We start from the raw sequence: 17,711 nt of genomic DNA, 5'->3' as shown, positions 1-17,711 counted from the left end.
CTCCCCTCGCCTTCCTCTGTGTGCTCTGAATTACTCTCAGGGCAGTCAGACAAAGCAGATGAACTACCTTTGGTAGTTTTAGGTCAACTACCTTTTAACCCATTATGGATCTTCCCCCGTTTCACCACGGGGAGCCCCTGGCCAGGGCGCTCTCAGAGCCAGGATCATACAGGAGCAAGGAAACGCCACCTCAGCCTTCCACCTCTGAAGGCTGCAATGACCTTTCCCTCCTCCCTGCTCTCCAGTGGAGAAAAAAAAGAGCCGAAAACTACCTTTTGTACCCCAAACTGCAAAGCAAAGATCCACAGCTTGTGTAGCGGCTTGCCATGGTCGCAGTGGGAGCCGTGGCCCCTCACGCCGCTCCGGTGGCCGGCACGGGCGGGAGGTGCCGGGCAGAGCCATGGCTGTGTGTACGTGTGTGTCTGTGCGTGTGTGCTCGGGCTGCCTCGCTGCGAGCCCAGCCTGGGAGGCCCAGGCTGGGGGTTGATTTTCTTTGGATGACTTTCCCCGATTGTCTAAAGCAATCAAAGTAAAGAAACTTTTTTTTGGGGGGGAGGAAAAAAAAAAAAGGTGGTTGAGGGGAGATTATTTTTGCAGTCCCGGTGCAGGCAGAACTCCTGAGGCTTCGGGGTGGTGGGGGGGGGAGGTGGTTTTGCTCGCCTGAGGACTGCAGGAACTGGCTTAAATTGAATAAAACTGTAAGTACAGTATCGGGGACGGCGTAACAAGGAGTTCTGCAAAAGCAACACCACCGGAAAGCACAATGAAGAATAGAGCGGGTTACGCCGCGGTGAAAGTATGTACTGGTTGTTATAACACCGTGCCTCCAGAATAAATTATGTCCCTTTAAAAAGTAATACTTTAACTGTGGAGCTATATAGAGACAATTAAGACGATATTGTTCTCCTCATTTCCCTCCCCCCCACCCCTCCCTCCCTCTCTCTGCAGTAGCTCTGTGGAAACTTTTAATGCTGCAGCTTGAAACTTGGGCCTCTGGGTCTGAAATGCCTGAGAAAGCACTGCGGGCTCTAACTGTAAAACATTCCTTCGGCGGGCCCTGGAAACAGGGCGCGCTGGCGCAGGCGAAGTTCAGAGGGATCACATGGAAATGAGGGCTGGCTGCAGGCTCCCGAGGAGCGGTTTATTTCCCTTAAACCTGAACTTGAACTTGGGGAGGCGCAGCCGGAGCCTGGGCCGGGCTGAGGGCGGCGGTGAGGGGCTGGGAGCGGGGCCGCCGCAGGCCCCGGGCACCCACCCTCGGGGCCGGGGGCTCCCCGGGCACCCAGCGGCTTTTGTGCCGTGTCCAGGGGGGAGCTGCGGTTTGGGCAGCCAAAGGGCTTTGTTTTCATCCGAGCAAAATGCTGGAAAGTCCCGTCGCAGCGGTGTGCGCGCCGTCCCGGTTTCCACGGGACTTCCCGGCATGAGGTTACAAGCGGCTCCAAGTCCCCGTGCATGTGTTGTTTCATAAAAGGAAAGAAATGAGTGAGATGTGCTGTAAGAAATACGGGATTGTTGCACTCTTGAGCAAATTTAACCGTGCTTCCAGCAGAGGAAAATACGGGGCTGTCTAAAAACGAGGCGTAAAGTGCAGTACTCAACCCCCCTCGCAGCACATTTGCTTTTACTTCGAAATAGTAGTTGTAAACCGTGAGGCGGGTTTAAAGTTGGTTTTGCCTCTTTGATTCCATGCATCCCGCTGTTTCCTTTTTCTCTTGCTAAAGTACGGAGGGGGGAAGCGAGGTGCTGATGCCGGGGGTCACCCAGGTGTGGTGGCAGAGGTGGCCGCTGTCCCAGCCACAGGCGTGGGGTGGCTTCCTCCCCTCCTGCCCGCAGCTGGCCTCGGCTAGGGGGTCACATTTTGGTCACTTCTGATTACTCCCGAACAATTTTGGCTATGTTTATAGCAAAACTTTGAAAGGATGAATGGGCGAAAAAAAAATCCCGCTTGGCAGTAACTCAGGAAATATCTACAAAGATGTTCTTTCTGGAGCGAGATCTTATTTCAGGGTTTGTGTTAGGATCATTTTTATTCTGTGACAGCACATAAAGAGAGCGGGACAGAGCAATGAGGTCTGGCATGGCTAAAATCCCTTCTGTGTGTGTGAGGTTATATAGTTTATCAATGCAGAAACCACCACGGGCTTGGAAAAGTAAACAGCTGGCTCGGGTCTGTGCGCTGCACTTCGGAGTTGTCTGCAGGATTTAAATGGCTCGCCTGCGATTTTTGGAGCGGGGCAAATATATATAGTTTTCCTTTCAAACATGTCAAAAGGTTTTTTTGCAGCCGTTTGTTTTCTCAGTTCCTTTTTTATTTGTTGCGATTTTCCTTTCTGATTCATTCCAGTTTATTTTGCTTTTACAAACGGCTTCGCTGCCACCAGCAAGTCTACAAATAAATAATAATAATAAAAAAAAAAAGTTTCCAGCCCACTCAGAAAACCTTATGGCAGCGACAAATATCAGAGAAAGCCATCGTCTCTCTCAAAGATTTCATCTCACCCTCCACTTAATCCGCTTGCTGTACCTCAGATCTCAAGTAACTTTCATACTGTGGGCTCACTTTAATGGATAGAATCTATTTTTCATGAAAAAAGCAGGAAATAAGCTGTCTTTCGTACAAAGATTTACAAAATGTAATCATTGTTGAAATATTCTCTTTGAACTGCCTTGTCCGCAGGGGTGTCTGGCTCCCAATACCCCCGTTTCTTTAGAACACCCTTACAAGTTCTTCTGGTAGATCAGGTACACTGGTGGTTCTGGTCTTTGATGTCTTGAATGAATGAAAGAAAAGCATAATAAAAGAGAGCTGTTGATCAAGCATAAAATACTCTTTAAGCTGACAGAATGGCAGAGTTAACACATTCTAAGCTGCTTTTAGGTTTTTCCTTTTTTTCCTCACATTTTCCTGTGCTTTGTGTACAGTGGGGGTTTTTATTTTTTGAAAAGTCTCTGATCTATGTAGTATGCCGTCCTCTAACAAAAACCAAAATGGGATTGTTTCTCTCTCTTTCTCCCTTTCTTTTTCCTCTCTCTCTTTCCCTCCACTATCTTTTTTTTTTTCTTTTTTTAAACAGCAAGGGTTGCAGTTTAGCATGGCTGCAGTCAGCTTTCAGCCGACCATGCAAAGTTTAGATGTTATTTTGCAGATTTCAAAGTCAGTTTACTAACAAATAAGTGAACTTCATTGCTTGTTTTTTTAGAGATTGGAGGAAAACTGTAAATGGCAAAATGTTCCCCCAGTAAAGGGAAGACCCTCTGCCTAAAAGCAATTCTGTAAACCAAAAGACGGGCAGGAAAATGACCTCATTGTGAGAGAACTTTTCTTTTAGAGGCAGAGAAAAGGGAAAGTTTTCTTCCTGTAGATCTAATTTAGATCTTAAGTTCCCATACATTATTTATACATCATATTCAGAGTGCCAGCCTACTCTGCTGACTGGGTTACATTTCAAACATTTGCCATTGATAAGTCTTTGCTGTATTATATTCAGGCTAAATGCGAATATGTCATAGCGCAGTCAATCTTTAATCCGCTGAGCTCCAGGTCGGGGCAGCAGGGGGTCCAGCACTCAGAGCATTGCTTTATACTTAAGAAACATCTGGGGCCAGCTGGGACACTTTACTGGAACATTCAGATGTCTGGAACAACAGCAGGAGTTAGTGTATGAGTGTGTTTTCATAGGTTTGGGAGGGTTTGGGGTGACTTATTTAAAAACACTAGCTGTTCCCAACTTGAGGTTTGAACCAAGCAGAAATCTTGCCTGAAGTGAGTTTGTTGGTCCCAGGAGAGAAGTGGTTTTGGACTACTATACATTTTTAATAGTCAGCAGGCAAAAGTGCACATTACAAAATTATTGCACGTAATTTAATGCAGTTTGCCACAACTGGCATTCCCGCAAAAACTATTGGATGCAGAGCTACTGTACACATTGCCTGGAGACCAGTGTCCCTCCTGGGACAGGTTTTATCTGCCTCCAGGCAATATAAATGTGCTCGGAGTGGGGCGTGGGACTCTCTCTGGTGGGTATGTTGGACATCCAGAAGATTCTCTCACTGTTTTATGTCCCTTTGGGGATGACCAACATGCTACTTACGTCCCTGTTGGTATATCAGTCTGGAAAATATAATTACTAAATAATTAATCCCAGCTCTAAGAAAATAACTTCCATAGGCACAAAGGTGACCTTGTCTTTTATATCCACCTTTCGTTCCTACGCAGTAGGATCAGATTTTGGGCCTGGAGAAACTCTGGAGGAAGCACTAGAAGAGTGGGATGAATTCAGATGTTGTGTAAACCAGAGGCAGTTGCTGTGTCTGCAGGAGCCCTCCAGCCAGTCGCACCAGAAGCTGAACTGCCACTGTCTCCCCTCACCCTGGCAACCCTTTTGAAGTGGCATCAAAGGCCCACTTTTGTCCCATTGCTTTCACACGATGCGCCGTGGGGAAGAGCCTTCCCGGCACCTCTCACAAGGTGATGCCAAAAGGCCCAGCTCACTGCCTAACTGCTCACATTCTCGTTTTATCTTTGCAACCGGAGGGAATCGTTACCCCAGTTCACCTCTCCGGGGTTAATGTTCGTGAGAGCCTCAAAGTTCTTGGGGTGACTGAAATGTCATCCCCAAACAAAACACCCCACAGGTGCCAGCGGTCGTGGCTTGGGTTTAGCTGGGCTGCCCAAACAGCCGCTTTGCCGGCGAGCTCTAAAGCTGTGGGGTTTTATTTTATTTTATTCAGGCTCTTATCACAGGTGGGTTTTCCCGCCCGGGCCCGTGCAGCCATCGCTTCCTGCATGCGCCCAGGGCAGCAACGGCCACAGCAGCCGCGTTTGAAGTCCCGATGGCACCAACCCATCACAGACAGGGCTGCAACCTACAGAAAACGACCAGCACTGAGCAGGTCCGAGCCCTGAGTGGGTATGGGGAAGCCAAAGCTGCCGTGCGTGGAGCTTGTCAGAGTTTCAAACGTGTGAATGTCCTTAAATAACCTACATCGCCCGGAGAAATAAGCCAACTGTCACACCCAGTTCTGGATTCCACATTAACAACCTCCTTCCGCAGCGTTAAACTTTGCCCTTGAGGACTTTTGTTTAACTTCTTAATTCGAAAAACAGATAGGGAGGGTGCACAGCCCCGGCTTTCTGCGCGAGCTGAAAGGTCCCATTGTTGGGGCAGGAGATGTGCAGGTAGAAGCAAACGGAGCGAGTTTGGGTTGGATTGTCGTTCTGGTTGGAAACACGTGAGCGGTGCTCGTGGGGAGGCCGGGAGTGCAGGAAGGCTGGTTTGAGAAGGTTTCCATAAACAATGGGCCTGTTCCTGGGCTCCTGACTCAGGCAGAAACTGCTGCAGGAGTCGATGAGGCACTTTGAGCTTTTCGCCTGTTAAATATCCAGAATTGTGGAATGTTTCCTTGCTGTTCTTGCCGTACAAAGGAGCCGATTGTCAGGAGTGGCTGGAGTGTCTCTGCTATCTCCAGGAGTGCATAGGAAACAAATAGACTTGTGCTATCAGAGAACCGTAATTGCCATCTCAGACTTCCTGTTTAGGATTCAGTCAAGTAGATATTGTTTATGGATCATAAAACCTTACTACTGTGAGGATTCTCAAATACGAGTTTCAACTTTCATGGTGCTGTAAATTAGGGGGGAAAAAAAAAGTGTGATAATACTCCTCGGAGAACAGTAAAATAGAGCTCTGCAATGGTTAAATGGAATTTTATAAGCACATTCAGTGTGGAACTGTTTTGCATTACATGAGTTGAATACCTTAGAGATGACACACATCTGCAGGCACTTTATTAAATCCTTAGTCAGCACTTTTCAACCTGATGAGATTACTTCTTCATTTGACTGGAGAAAGGGAAGCAAAGATCTCGTACCGGACTGCAGAATTCTTTCTGATGTTTCACCTTGAGCGCTGGAGAAGGACAGTGAGATGCTTGGCAGGACAATACAGACTCGTAGTGGCACCAACAACTGTGTGGCAGCAATTTTACTGAGCAGGACCTTTAGCTCCACTGGGTTCATTTAGCTCTAAACTGGCTGGGAGAACTGTACTGCAAAGTAAATAGAAGGGAAATAAAACACCGGCTCTTTTATGAAAAAGCACGGAGATGATATCATCCTGACCGTACTGTGATAGGGCCCATGATTTAAATGGAGATTTTAAATTAAGAAAGGCAACACCACCTTCTCCGAGTGGGTGCAGTCGGATAGGTTACAGAACTGGAGGGATGAAATGGGTGAGGTGCTTAGACATTGAGCAGCACTCTAAAGCTAGGCACAAAATACTTCAGCCATCTAATGCAGGGATCCAGGCTTCTTCTTTTCCATTCTAAGCTCCCTAATCATGCAAAAAACCCCTTGATAGATCCCAGCTATCGGGTCTCCAAGCGCCTAATACGCTTCCTAGACGTTTTCATTTGAGGCCGGAGGTCTCCTCTCCCTCACAGAGAAGTTTCACAGGTGCTCCAAAGGAACAATGGTGCTCTTCAGCCCTAATCCTGGAAGACTTAGACGTGTATAGGAGGCTTGAGGGGGGATATGAGGTCTTAATATTAAAATGATTAGCAGAAAAAGGAGGATCATTCTGTGTGCGCGCTTCAGCTGTAAGATGCTCTAAATTAAACCGGTGTCCCGAGAGCGGTGCTGGTGGGATCTGCTGGGTAAATGCGCTCTCTGTCTCGCTGTTCTGCTGCCTCAGCCCATAAAACATCTCATCCAAGTGGGGCTGCAGGAGCAGGACGCAGCTGTTGGCCAAGAGCTCCGAGTTTGGGTCCTGTAAAAGCAGCTTTTCACTCAAGGCCGTGCGGAGCCCCGGCAAGGAAGTTTTGAAACGAGCGTGCGGTTTGGTTTGGGTCTCTCCTGTAAGGGTTAATTAAGTTTTTCATTGGTATTAAGGCCGAGCAGTGTCTGCAGGAGTCATATTGACACCCTAGTGCATGGTAACTCTACTCCTTTATTGACATGTTGCTAGTCAGGAGCACAATAGCGCTCTGTGTCTGCAAATCATTGCTAAAATCATCTCAAGAAAAAAAAAAGTTTGAAAGCCCAACGCGAGACAAAGGCCCCAGAGCTGCACTGCGCCGCTCAAAACTCCCGAGTCAGCAACTTCTATTGATTAAAAACTAACCTTTAAAGTAACTCGCAGAGTGTGTGGTTAGCATTTAAATTTAAACATGTCATGAGTTGATTTGTGTTACTGAATACCAACTCCGAAGGAGTTACATTCACATCAGATTTTTTTTTTCTAATTCCCTTAAGCAGCTAAAGTATTTCATGAAATGTCAATAGGGCAGGGGGGAAAAAAAAGGTGTTTTGGAGGGAGGGGACTCGCGCCCAGCCTCGCCGTTTCTTTTCCCATGCAAATAGTCACCCCAAAAAGAAAAGTGTGGGGAGCGACACACAATAATTAGACCTTTGTCTAACTTTCCCAAGTGCCAGAGAAAGACAGATTAATTAAATATACAACAGTGTTGGTTTTTGGAGTGGGGGTCTCTCTTGCTGTGGAGGTCATAAATTAGGCAGAATAAATAGTTCAGTGTGTTGGGAGCGGGGCTCGACGTCAGCGCGGCTGGCGGCGGTGGGAGGGCGCAGCGCCGCGCTTGCGGATGGCGGTCACGTCTGGGGCTGTCTGGTTGCCCTTAGCAACGAGACATGATGTAACACCGGGATGAACTTGAACTTGGGGGACTTGAAAAGGGAACAATAGACCAGAGCAATCAATAAAGCCTATTTCAGTGAAGGATTACAGAGCCGCTCTGGGGTAACCTTGTCTGCGAGGCGCGGGGTGAATAGCGAGATGCGTGAAGGAGCGCGGGGCGGCGGGGGACGGACCGACGGAGCGGCCGGGGCGGCCGGACACACGGACCGAGGGGCGGGGGGGCGGCGGAGCCCGGGCGGGCCGCGGGACGCCAGCGCCGCCAGCCCCGGCCCCGCGCGGCCCCACCTCCGCAACCTCTGCGCTTCTTTTTTTTTATTTCCTGCTTAAAAAAAAAAAAAAAAATCAAAAAAAAAATCAGCTTTTGAAACGAGGGAGGAGTGGCGAGGGCAGCGGCTCCCGCCACCGGCGGGCCATGTGCAGGGCCGTGGAGCAGCCGGACATCGGAGCTGGGAACCATCGCCTGGAACTGTTCAACCCTCCGCTCCACGGCCTCGCAGCCTTTAACCCTTCCCCTCCATCACCTCGCAGTTTTAACCCCTCTGTTCCATCGCCTTTATATTTTTAACCTCTCTACTCTGTCACCTCTCAGTTTTAACTTCTCTACTCCATCACCTCACAGTGTTCAGCCCTTCTACCCCATCTCTTTGCAGTGTCCAACTTCTCTACTCCATCTCCTCCCAGTCTTTACCCCCTCTACTCCATCACCTCAGTCCTAACACCCTTAACTCCCATAATCTCTCAGTCTGTGACCCCTCAACTCCATCCCCTCAGTCTGTACCCCCTCTTCTCCTTTACCTTGCAGTTTTAACCCCTCTACTCCCTCCCTTCTTGGGCTTTACCCCTCTCCTCCCTGCTGTGCAGTGCCACAGTTCCCAGTCCAGCCAAAAACTGTCGCACTCAAACAACAAGCATGAGGGGACAACCCTGGAAAGTTTGGAGAAGTTGGGAGCTGGCAGTGGCCGGAGGTACTGGCTGGAGATGTCTCCAGCACAGCACAGCCCACACTCCACGTCCCTGCACCCACCTAAAAATCAGCAGGGCCCCGCAGTCAGGGAGGAGAGCGGGACTTGGCTCCGCTTCCAGAACCCTGCCAGAACTTTCCTCTGTTTATAAACTTTACATATGAGAACTATTTCGTATAATTGCAGCCTGAGTAAGTCTAAATATAAAATCTGTAGGCAATAGATGGAGCCGATATGGGACCGGTGTGTTTGTATTCAGAAGGGCGAGCAGAGGAAGAGTTAGTTAATGAGGTGTACTGGAAGCAGGACAGCTTCTCCGATCCTGCTATTTATTTTACCAGTTCCTACCTCCATGGCAAGACCACATAATCTCCAAGCCCCACATGAAACTTGCCTCTGAGTCTTCCGTAAACGTTCATAAGTCCTCCCTGAGCTGATTGTGCCATCAATCACATCAGAGGCCGAAAAGGAGCGGAGGAAAAACTTGGTAAAACTTGTCATCGGTCCGTGCCCGCGCACGGACGCACCTCATATATTACAGGAGCCCCGGCCAGAAACGGGGGTATCAGCAACAGCTCTTTAATACCTGAGTCTTTCTTGTTGTATTACTTTACCCTGGGCTAAATAGTTGCCGCTTGTTGGTGTATTCCCACAGCAATATGTCATTGCCAAGGAGCATCCCCCCGCACGCACGGTCCCGGGGCCTAACACTGCTCTCATTCATGGCGGGTTCAGGTTGGGCTGACCCTGCCGGGGCCAGGATGGGCTCTCCCCGGAGCGGTGGCACTGCCCCGGCTCCAGCAGAGCCCACTCCAGCTTCCCAACTGTGTTTATTTTCCTGCGGAGAAGCGAAATCGCTTTCTGTGCTCCGGGCATCTGCGCCGTTGGGTTAAGGACGGTATTGTTGCAGGGCTGAATTCCCAGGGAATTCCCTCCCTTTGGGAAAAAGAAGAAAAAGGGGAGAAAAATATTTTCCCAAAGAAAAGCTATTAGTTGAGGCCCACGTTTTGTTTTGAAGCACAAGTATGGGCAGAGGTACGGGACATTTTCACTGATCCACTTTCCCCCAGATTTGCTTTATCCTGGCTTTTCTGTAGCGATCCACATTTCTCCTAAGAAAACAGCCCTGTTGTTGAATTTCTGTGCATCTGTTCCAGCGAGACAGTTGAAGCAGGGCAGTATAAAGCAACAGATGCTTATGCTGGCACATGCCTAAATACCCAAGAAAACCCCGACTGCAGGGTGATAAATGGCACAGAGAGGCGAATGTGTATCGCCTTTTCAGGGGATTAGACAAAAGTGAACTGGAGGGATCTTCAAGCCATCATCTATTAAAAAGATTGATAACTTGTAACGTGACATGACCCCCGCGTTCATCTGTAGCTATGTCCAGCGACTGTCGGCGAGGGAAAAAAAATATATTGATTTGTACAGTATTTTTAATTAAGCTTTGTAATTAGGTCAATTCGTCACGGTCTCAATTAGCCCCCCTCTTGGCGGAGGAGGCCGGCGGCAGTGCCCGGAGCCCTTGGGGAAGCGGCGAGAGCGGGCGGCCGGGGCTGACGCTTCTCCTTTCTCTTTTGCAGTCCTGGTACCTGGGATAAAAGTCTCCGCTTCCCACCACGCACCGGACAGACCACCAGACCCCTTCCCACCTCTGTAACACGGAAGCAGCAGCAACGCAGCGCAGCGACTTCACATCGGCGGAAGGGGAGGCGAGCAGACACCGACAGCAAACTCGTACATGGAAATGGCAAACGTTATGGTTGAATGGCAAAGGCCGTAACTTTCTCTCGAGATTTGATTTTAATTTTTCTTTTTTTTTTTTAATTTTTTTTTTCTTTTTTTTTTTTTTTTTTTTTTAGACAACTTTAGGACTGTTGTAATTTCTCATATGGTGCTGGAAATGGTTGGGCTTCATAACTTTTGAAGTGTTTCATTGGTAGTGTAAGCGTTAGGTGACACTGAGTAGAACTAGCCTCTGCTGCTGCTTACCAACTCGCTGTTGTAACACACTTTCCATATGGAGCCTAACTGTTTTACAGTATCCTCATCGGATTTTCCCATACAGGTGTGAGACTTCTTGAGAAATCATGAAACACACTTAAACCTATAACTTTTGTAGTAGCTGAATTCTGCAATATATAACTTACCGGACAGACATAGAGCATGGGTTTTTTTCTGTAACATATCGGGGGGGGAAAAAAAAAAATGCAGGTTTCTTTTTTTTGTTGTTGTTGTTGTTGGGGTTTTTTTTTCTTTTTTTTTTTTTTTTTTTACAGTCGGCACTTAGAGATGTAACATGAACCATAAGAGCATTGTCAACAATTTTTTTCCACTCGATTGCAGAGCGATTTAAAACATCAAACTACTACTATTCACTAAAAAAAAAAAAAGAAAAAAAAGAAAAAAGTTTGAAATGCTGCACTTACATTTAAAAAAAAAACATTTTTCAACAATTTTCAACAATTACACAAAAATTCACGCAGAAATGGGGAAGTTGGTCTGTTTTGACAGAAACTGACAGGAATCAATCAAAACAATCGAATTTTGAATTGAGTAAAGTGCAATTTCATTGGATAGCTAAATATCTTTGTAAGATAGAGATTGTTGAAAATTCTATTTTTGTTTTCCAAGTCCTTCCACCCCAGGACTCTAAATTATTGGGGTAAAAAACAGCCTTGCAAGAAAAAGGGGAGCTATTTTTGCTTTTTATGTTTTTTATTGTTGAACTTGTATCCCTTTAAAACTGAAGGAAAATTAAAAAAAAAAAAAAACAAATCTAATGGTGCTTTTACCACAATATGTTAACTACATTAAATGCTAATTAATCATTTTCTGTTATCAAAGCACATAACTAAAATGAAATCATAATATCTGTTAATTTTATAAGCTAAAAGTCACTATAATGGATTATGCCAATTCTGACAAATTTTACGTGTTTCCGGCAATATAGGGTTTATCAGTTCTCAAACACCTTGGGAATAAGAGAGAACGGTCCAGAAAGTAAAACACCTTCGTGTCCCTGAACTGGTACATTTTCTGGACTGTGAAGAAATCATTACAGAAACGAACGATGCTGATCTTCTTACAACTTATGCCAGTTCAAAGCAAGGGCACTTGCTGAAGAAGAAAAAAAAAAAAAAGACAAATAAGTAGAAAATGAAAAAAAAAAAAAAAAAAAAAAAAAAGAAGTTTGGACCCCAAACGTCCTGTATCTTATGTACAAAAAAAAGGAAAAAAAAAGAAAAAAAAAAAAGAGTGCAAGTGATTTTTTCTATCAGACAGCGGAGCACCCCTTTGCTTCACATGCAACTTTAAGAAGGTTTCCTATACTATACATATATATACGTTCTGGTTGGCGAGTCCAGCTAATCAGAGAAAGTCTCTGCATGTTCTAGTGTTAGTAACTAATTTTTATATAGTTAATGTAGGGTAAAGTAGAGTGCATTAAGACACAATATTGTAATCCCTATTCCAGGCACTTGCCTTTAAACTATGTTTGTTCGACCCTTCAGAAGGGTTTCTACTACTGTCCTATACAATCAAGTAACTGAAATTCTTGGGAAGACACTTTGCTCCTCATCTTTTCCCTGAAACGATGTTTTGTTTTGTTTTCTTAATTTGCACGAAACAAAAAAAAAAAAAAATTCCATATCAATGTGCCTTGCCCTGGATAGCGATTATTTGTGGAATTGTTGCACATGTTCCTATATTGAAAGGGGTTTTTCCCTAGTCAAGCATTTGGAGACACTTTTTGTAAATGTGACTTTTATGTCAGCCATTGTCAGTTCCAACATCTAGAATTAAATAGGATGTTAGTTGTTCCGCAGATAGGAGTAGTGTTTATTGTCCTGTATGGTCAGTGGCAGTGCTATTCTGAGATCTGTAGATGCTAGATTATCAGTATTTTTGGATGTTGCTGCATTTTACCTTTTATTTGGAGTCTTCCTTTTTTTGTTTTGTTTTCTCCCAGATATATGAAAATATGCAATACCTGCTTATATCATGTAGAAAAGCTTAGCAATTATTAATTTTTCTTTTAATTTTTTTTTATTTGACCAAAGTTGGTGCTGCACTTGACGCAGTGTGTTTTAGGTGTTTGTCTTTGTACTTTTGTGATTTTTGAATGCACATGCAGGAAGGGCTCTTCTTAGAGAAGCAGTCAAACTGTGAAGCACTAAGCTGAACCCTGCTTCAAGCAATTTTTGTTTTACAACTGTTCCTTTCACAAGCAAGCCTTAAAAAAAAAAAAAACTTCCTTTTTCTTCAGATCCCACACCCATTTTTATTAGCAGACTGCAATCAATCCACATTCAATAAAAGTATATAATGCCCATTTTTATATGCACGTTTTTAAACTTCCAAGTTCTGAAAATTGTTTACTGGTTATTCTCTATTTAAGGAAAAAATAAAATGTTTTGGATTTTCATATGTGTCTGATAAGTGGTTGAGTAGTCATTTTGCTCTATTGTATTGTGTGATTGTTAGTATATGGTATCACATCCTCTAGCCAGCATCCTTTGCCTTCCCTATAGCACTTAGCTGGGCATTACTTTATTAAGACATATGTGCACTAAAAAAAAAAAAAAATAGCAGCTTTCAGTGCTTCACAGTGAAGGGAAAAAAGCCTAGACAAACATTTTGTCAGAACCTTGCTATGAGACAAGGTATTACCAGTAAATTGGTTGTATATACAATAAAATTGCACCCTTTTTTAAACAAAACAAACTAAGCAATAGTTTGGGCAGTTAGTTGTTTTTAGTGAGCATGTTGTAGTCATGGCTGCAAAGAGAGAGAATTAAACTGCCCACTCAGAAGATATGTAATTTGTATGTTGTATAGTTTTATTGATTACACTGATTTATTCTACCCTATTTTATAATGCAGGACTTTTGTAATGTTGTTTAAATGAGGAAAAATTTCTGTCAAATTAGCTTAGTGGAATTTCTGATTGTTCGTTATAAAGGCAGCGTTCATAGAATTGCTTTTTTTTTTTTTTTCCTTTGGGAACTGGATTTAAGTTAAAAACTTTCCCGTTTCCTTTTTTTGTATGTATTTAAATACAGTTATTTTTCTTCTCTCAATGGTATAGCATATTCCTATGCTTGAGAAGTATAGGCTACTGAAGAACCATTGTAAATGGACATTACAGGTATGCTGTATTTTTGAAGGTATTTTTGTCATATTAAGTTTGATGACGCTAAAGTTAGGGAACTCTGAGCAGAATTGCGAGAAAAAGAAATGTTTTAAAGGCTTTAAAACATTAGGTAGGAGGTCAAGGGTGTTAACCAACAGGGGTTGTAAAGTATTACACACTAAATTCAGTTTGCGTTCACCTTCCTCTCACGCAGGAAACGCGGCAGTTCCGTTCTGTGCAGGTGTAGAGAGCAAACAGTGTTCTAGTCCTCCTGGAGAGGAGCGGGGAGGCGAGCGGGGCTGGGCAGGAGGGATGGAGCATCCCTCTGTCCCTCTGTCCATCCACCCATCCATCCATCCATCCATCCATCCCGGATGGTCCCAGCGTGCGGGCGGCAGCGCAGCCCCGGCCCCGCGCCCGGCGCTCCCTCGGAGCCCCCCAAGAACTTTTTTCCCTCCCCGCCTCCTTCTCCCCAGAACTGTCAGACGCACAAAATTCTCTGACCTGTGCCCACCCCCGCCCATCCAAATTGAAAGCCCTAGGGATGGCTTAGCGCGAATTGACTTTTTCCCAAGTTAATTCCTTTCTTTTTTTTTTCCCCTCTTTTTTCTTTTTTTGGGTTTTTTTTAACTATTTTTTGAGCGAGGGCACTTGCTTTTCTCATGCCGCACACCCCAGCAATGCCATTATTATTTATTCTTCTTCCTTTATAATTAAAAAAAAAAACAACTTTCGGGCTTCGAGTTTAGGCAGCCATGGTACACTTTGTCTCTGTTGTTTGTTCCCCCTCCCCTTAAGGTCGAAGGGGAAAAGAAACACCAAGTTTTCTCAACTCCACAGTATTCAGTCAGCCCACAGGAATATGCAAAATCCCTCTAACATTTTTTTTTTCTTTCTCTAGTTCTCTTTGTTCCGTATATTTGCAGCTTTGTAGTAACAGTGTTATAAAATATTTACTGTACAAAAATACAAAAAAACCCAGATACATAGCCTAAAACAGTTTTTTTTTCCTTGTGGTGAATTATTTTTTTTTAAGAATGTCAGTTAATATTGTACTTTGCATTGTGTCTCTGGAAATATCTTTTTTTTTCTTTTTTTTTTATTGGTAGAAGGCCTCCATCGAACAAAATTAAAACCATAACCGGCATGACAATGTAAGGAGAGCTTCAATGGCACCTAAACAATAAATAAATAACAAAAATCAACCTCATGAGGTCTGTCAGAGGCAGGTCTTGTGAAGTTAACACTGCCTGCTAGGCAGGATTTTCATTAAATCAAGCTTACAATGCCAATTTTGTCTTGAAGTCAATGCATGTATTACTGTTTGACAGTAAACCCAGCTATGCCATCATCAAGTCCAAGGCTGCGCAATAGTCTAATTAGTATCGAGTACATTTTCCTTTTATTTTTTCCAATAAAAAAGCAGTGGGATGAAAATTGCTTTGATATATAGCAGGTAACATTGAAGCTATTCCATAGCACTTAACTGTAGTGAATACTGTGTCACCAATTCTGAAATCAATTTAATGTTTAATGCAAATCCATTACATGGTGCTATTACAGGCTGGCAAAATGATTTACAAAAATGTGACAACTTGGGCTCAATTCACTCTGCTTTCCAACAATGTAAATGCATAGCAGTGTTTATCTGCATGAAAACTATGCACTAATCTATCTGAAAAAAAAAAAAGAAAAGAATATATCAACTTTGGTATCTACTTTCCGTTTACTTCGATCCTTGCCTTTTCGGTCATTGTTATAATGCCAGCTTTAGGACAGAAAGAATTATAAGAAAACCAGCATAATACCTGATATATTAAAATGTAGTGCCTGTGAAATCTGTATTATATTGCTCTTCTGAAGTAAGATTTTTCTACACCGGTAGCCTTCGCTGTCTGTCAGAACCTTCTGATATAGGTGATGTAAAATAACCGTACAATATTAATGCATGCTATTCCATAATGCTTAGTAGCTGTATGAATATTACTCAAAGTTATGTTAGTCTTTTTTTCTGACTTGGTTCTTGTCAGATAGGTTTAAAGATATTTCACTGAGAACGCAAATTCTGTCTTTATTGATTTGGGGTGTTTTCAGTATTTTGGAGGTATACATTTACTTAAATTCAGTATTACTTGTGTTTTGGGTTTTTTTTCTTTTTTTTCTTTTTTTTTCCTTTTTCTTTTTTTTTTTTTTTTTTTTTTTTTTCCTAGAGGGCAGGACATGGTGTTTTGAGACCAGAAATCCGTGCCTGGTAAGATTTTCGTCTCGAAAAGCTACCCTAAGAATTCAGAGAGCTTGCTCTGAAGAACAGTTCAAATTGAAGGGACAGTCCTTTAAACCCACAAACGAGACCGAGCTCATGTTGCGAGAGATTTCTTAATGGGCAGCGGTGAACCAGGTACCCATGCTTGACCCTTCTTCACACCAGACTTCCTCATATAGAAAGAAAAAAACCCTTTAAAAAAAAAAAAAAGAAAAAAAGAAAAAAAAAACCTCATGTGGTTGTTTAGTTTCATGCACAGTTGCAATATTTTTCTTCAAACAAACTCTGTACAAAACTTTGGGCCCGATTCATAAAAGCTCCTTTGCTATTAACACGGGAGGCTGGTGGGCTTTTTCTCCTCCAAAATTGAGGGTGGGCTTTGCCCTGGCGAGCCCCGCTGGCCCTGCTCTCCCTCCCCTTCCCCTCTCCGCCTCCCCCAGCCCCGCGCACACCGGGAGTCGGTGGGAAGGGGCCGTGGAGGAGGCGAGGCAGGCAGGACCATGCTCCGAAGCCCAGAGGTGCAGTTGGCAGGAGGAAAAGGGGCCGGGGGGCTCGGGACACTGCGACTCGATCACAAAAGAGATCCTGTCCGCACCAGAACAAAACGCGCTCGATCGCTACCTCTGAGCTCTAGAGAAACCCTCGCCCGCAATGTGAACTTTTGTACTTTGGATGCTTTTTTTTTTCTTTTTAGGGAAGACTATTTTCCACTTAGTTAATCTTTTATGCTCGAGCATGAACAAAAACAATTGTGTGGGGTGAAATCCTCCCCCTTTTATCTGCATCCACAAATTAATATGAGGGGAAAAACAAAAAAAAAAGGAAGATGAGTTTCTAGACGGAGCATGGTAGGGCGAGAGTGCCCGGCTCGGCATCCGCCAGCGACGCCGCTCGTCCTTGTTGCACCTGCTGCCTTGGGGACAGGGCCACGAAATTCTTGGGAAATACAATCAAGGAGGAATCTCCATTTTGGCCGGCGGTGTGGGTTCTCCCGAACTCTGCCCCAGCCCAGCCCAGTCCCTCAGCGGCGGGTTGAGATTTGAGGCGCTAAAATTTCCACCGGCCGTGTGAAAGGTCTGCTGCAAATTCACTTGACACCCGTGTTAATACCATGTCGTGTTCATTTTTTTTTTATGAGTCAGGCCCCTCGTGCCTCTAGTATACTTGTATTGACTCTCATAGTTACCATTTTAGTTTTACTGTGTTCTGTGAAAAAAATTGTAATTGGTTGAGAATCACTGTGGGCATCCATTCTTATTCAACTAAGTCTCCGCAGGTTTTTTGAGCTGGTGTGGATTAGTTTAACTCTTGTATTCAACCATTAGTGCTACCACCTTCTCACATTACAATACAATTACTGGAAGCAAGTACTGCATTTCCTATGCAACAAAAAAGGAAAATAAAAAATTGCTAATGCTAAGAGGCCGTGTTGTTATTTACTCCCAGCCGGGCACGGGGTGGGGTTGCGGCTGTAGGACCGTGGGCATCGCCGGCCGCCGCGGGCATCAACCTCTCCTGGCCCCAGCCCTGCAGCCTGGGCAGGCTCCCAGGCAGCAGCTTCATCCCAAATCGTGGGGAAGTTTGGTGGAATCGAGTCACTCTTGTCACATCGGCCACTCTTCCCTGTGTTCTTGGTGTCCCGTCACGCAAAAATCGTTCCTCGCACAAAATCGGATTAATCCTCAGCAAAT

The 17,711-nt window shown here is 44.5% G+C and overlaps 1 protein-coding gene across 13 annotated transcripts in view; it reads left to right on the top strand.

The window, feature by feature from the left end:
• The window catches only part of NFIA (nuclear factor I A), a 248,922-nt gene extending 231,482 nt beyond the window's left edge, over positions 1 to 17,440 (top strand). For all 13 annotated transcript variants that reach the window (XM_063406953.1, XM_063406964.1, XM_063406952.1 and 10 more), the window contains one exon: positions 10,204 to 17,440. In XM_063406953.1, the coding sequence (XP_063263023.1) occupies positions 10,204 to 10,280 (77 nt within the window). In that variant the 3' untranslated portion in view covers positions 10,281 to 17,440. The remainder of the gene's footprint in view (positions 1 to 10,203) is intronic.
• The last annotated feature ends 271 nt before the right edge of the window (positions 17,441 to 17,711 follow it).

The sequence above is a fragment of the Prinia subflava genome, chromosome 10 (genome assembly GCF_021018805.1).
Source record: "Prinia subflava isolate CZ2003 ecotype Zambia chromosome 10, Cam_Psub_1.2, whole genome shotgun sequence".
Lineage (NCBI taxonomy): Eukaryota > Metazoa > Chordata > Aves > Passeriformes > Cisticolidae > Prinia > Prinia subflava.
Note: the sequence above shows the minus strand (reverse complement) of the source record. Positions and strands in the feature narration are given on the sequence as shown.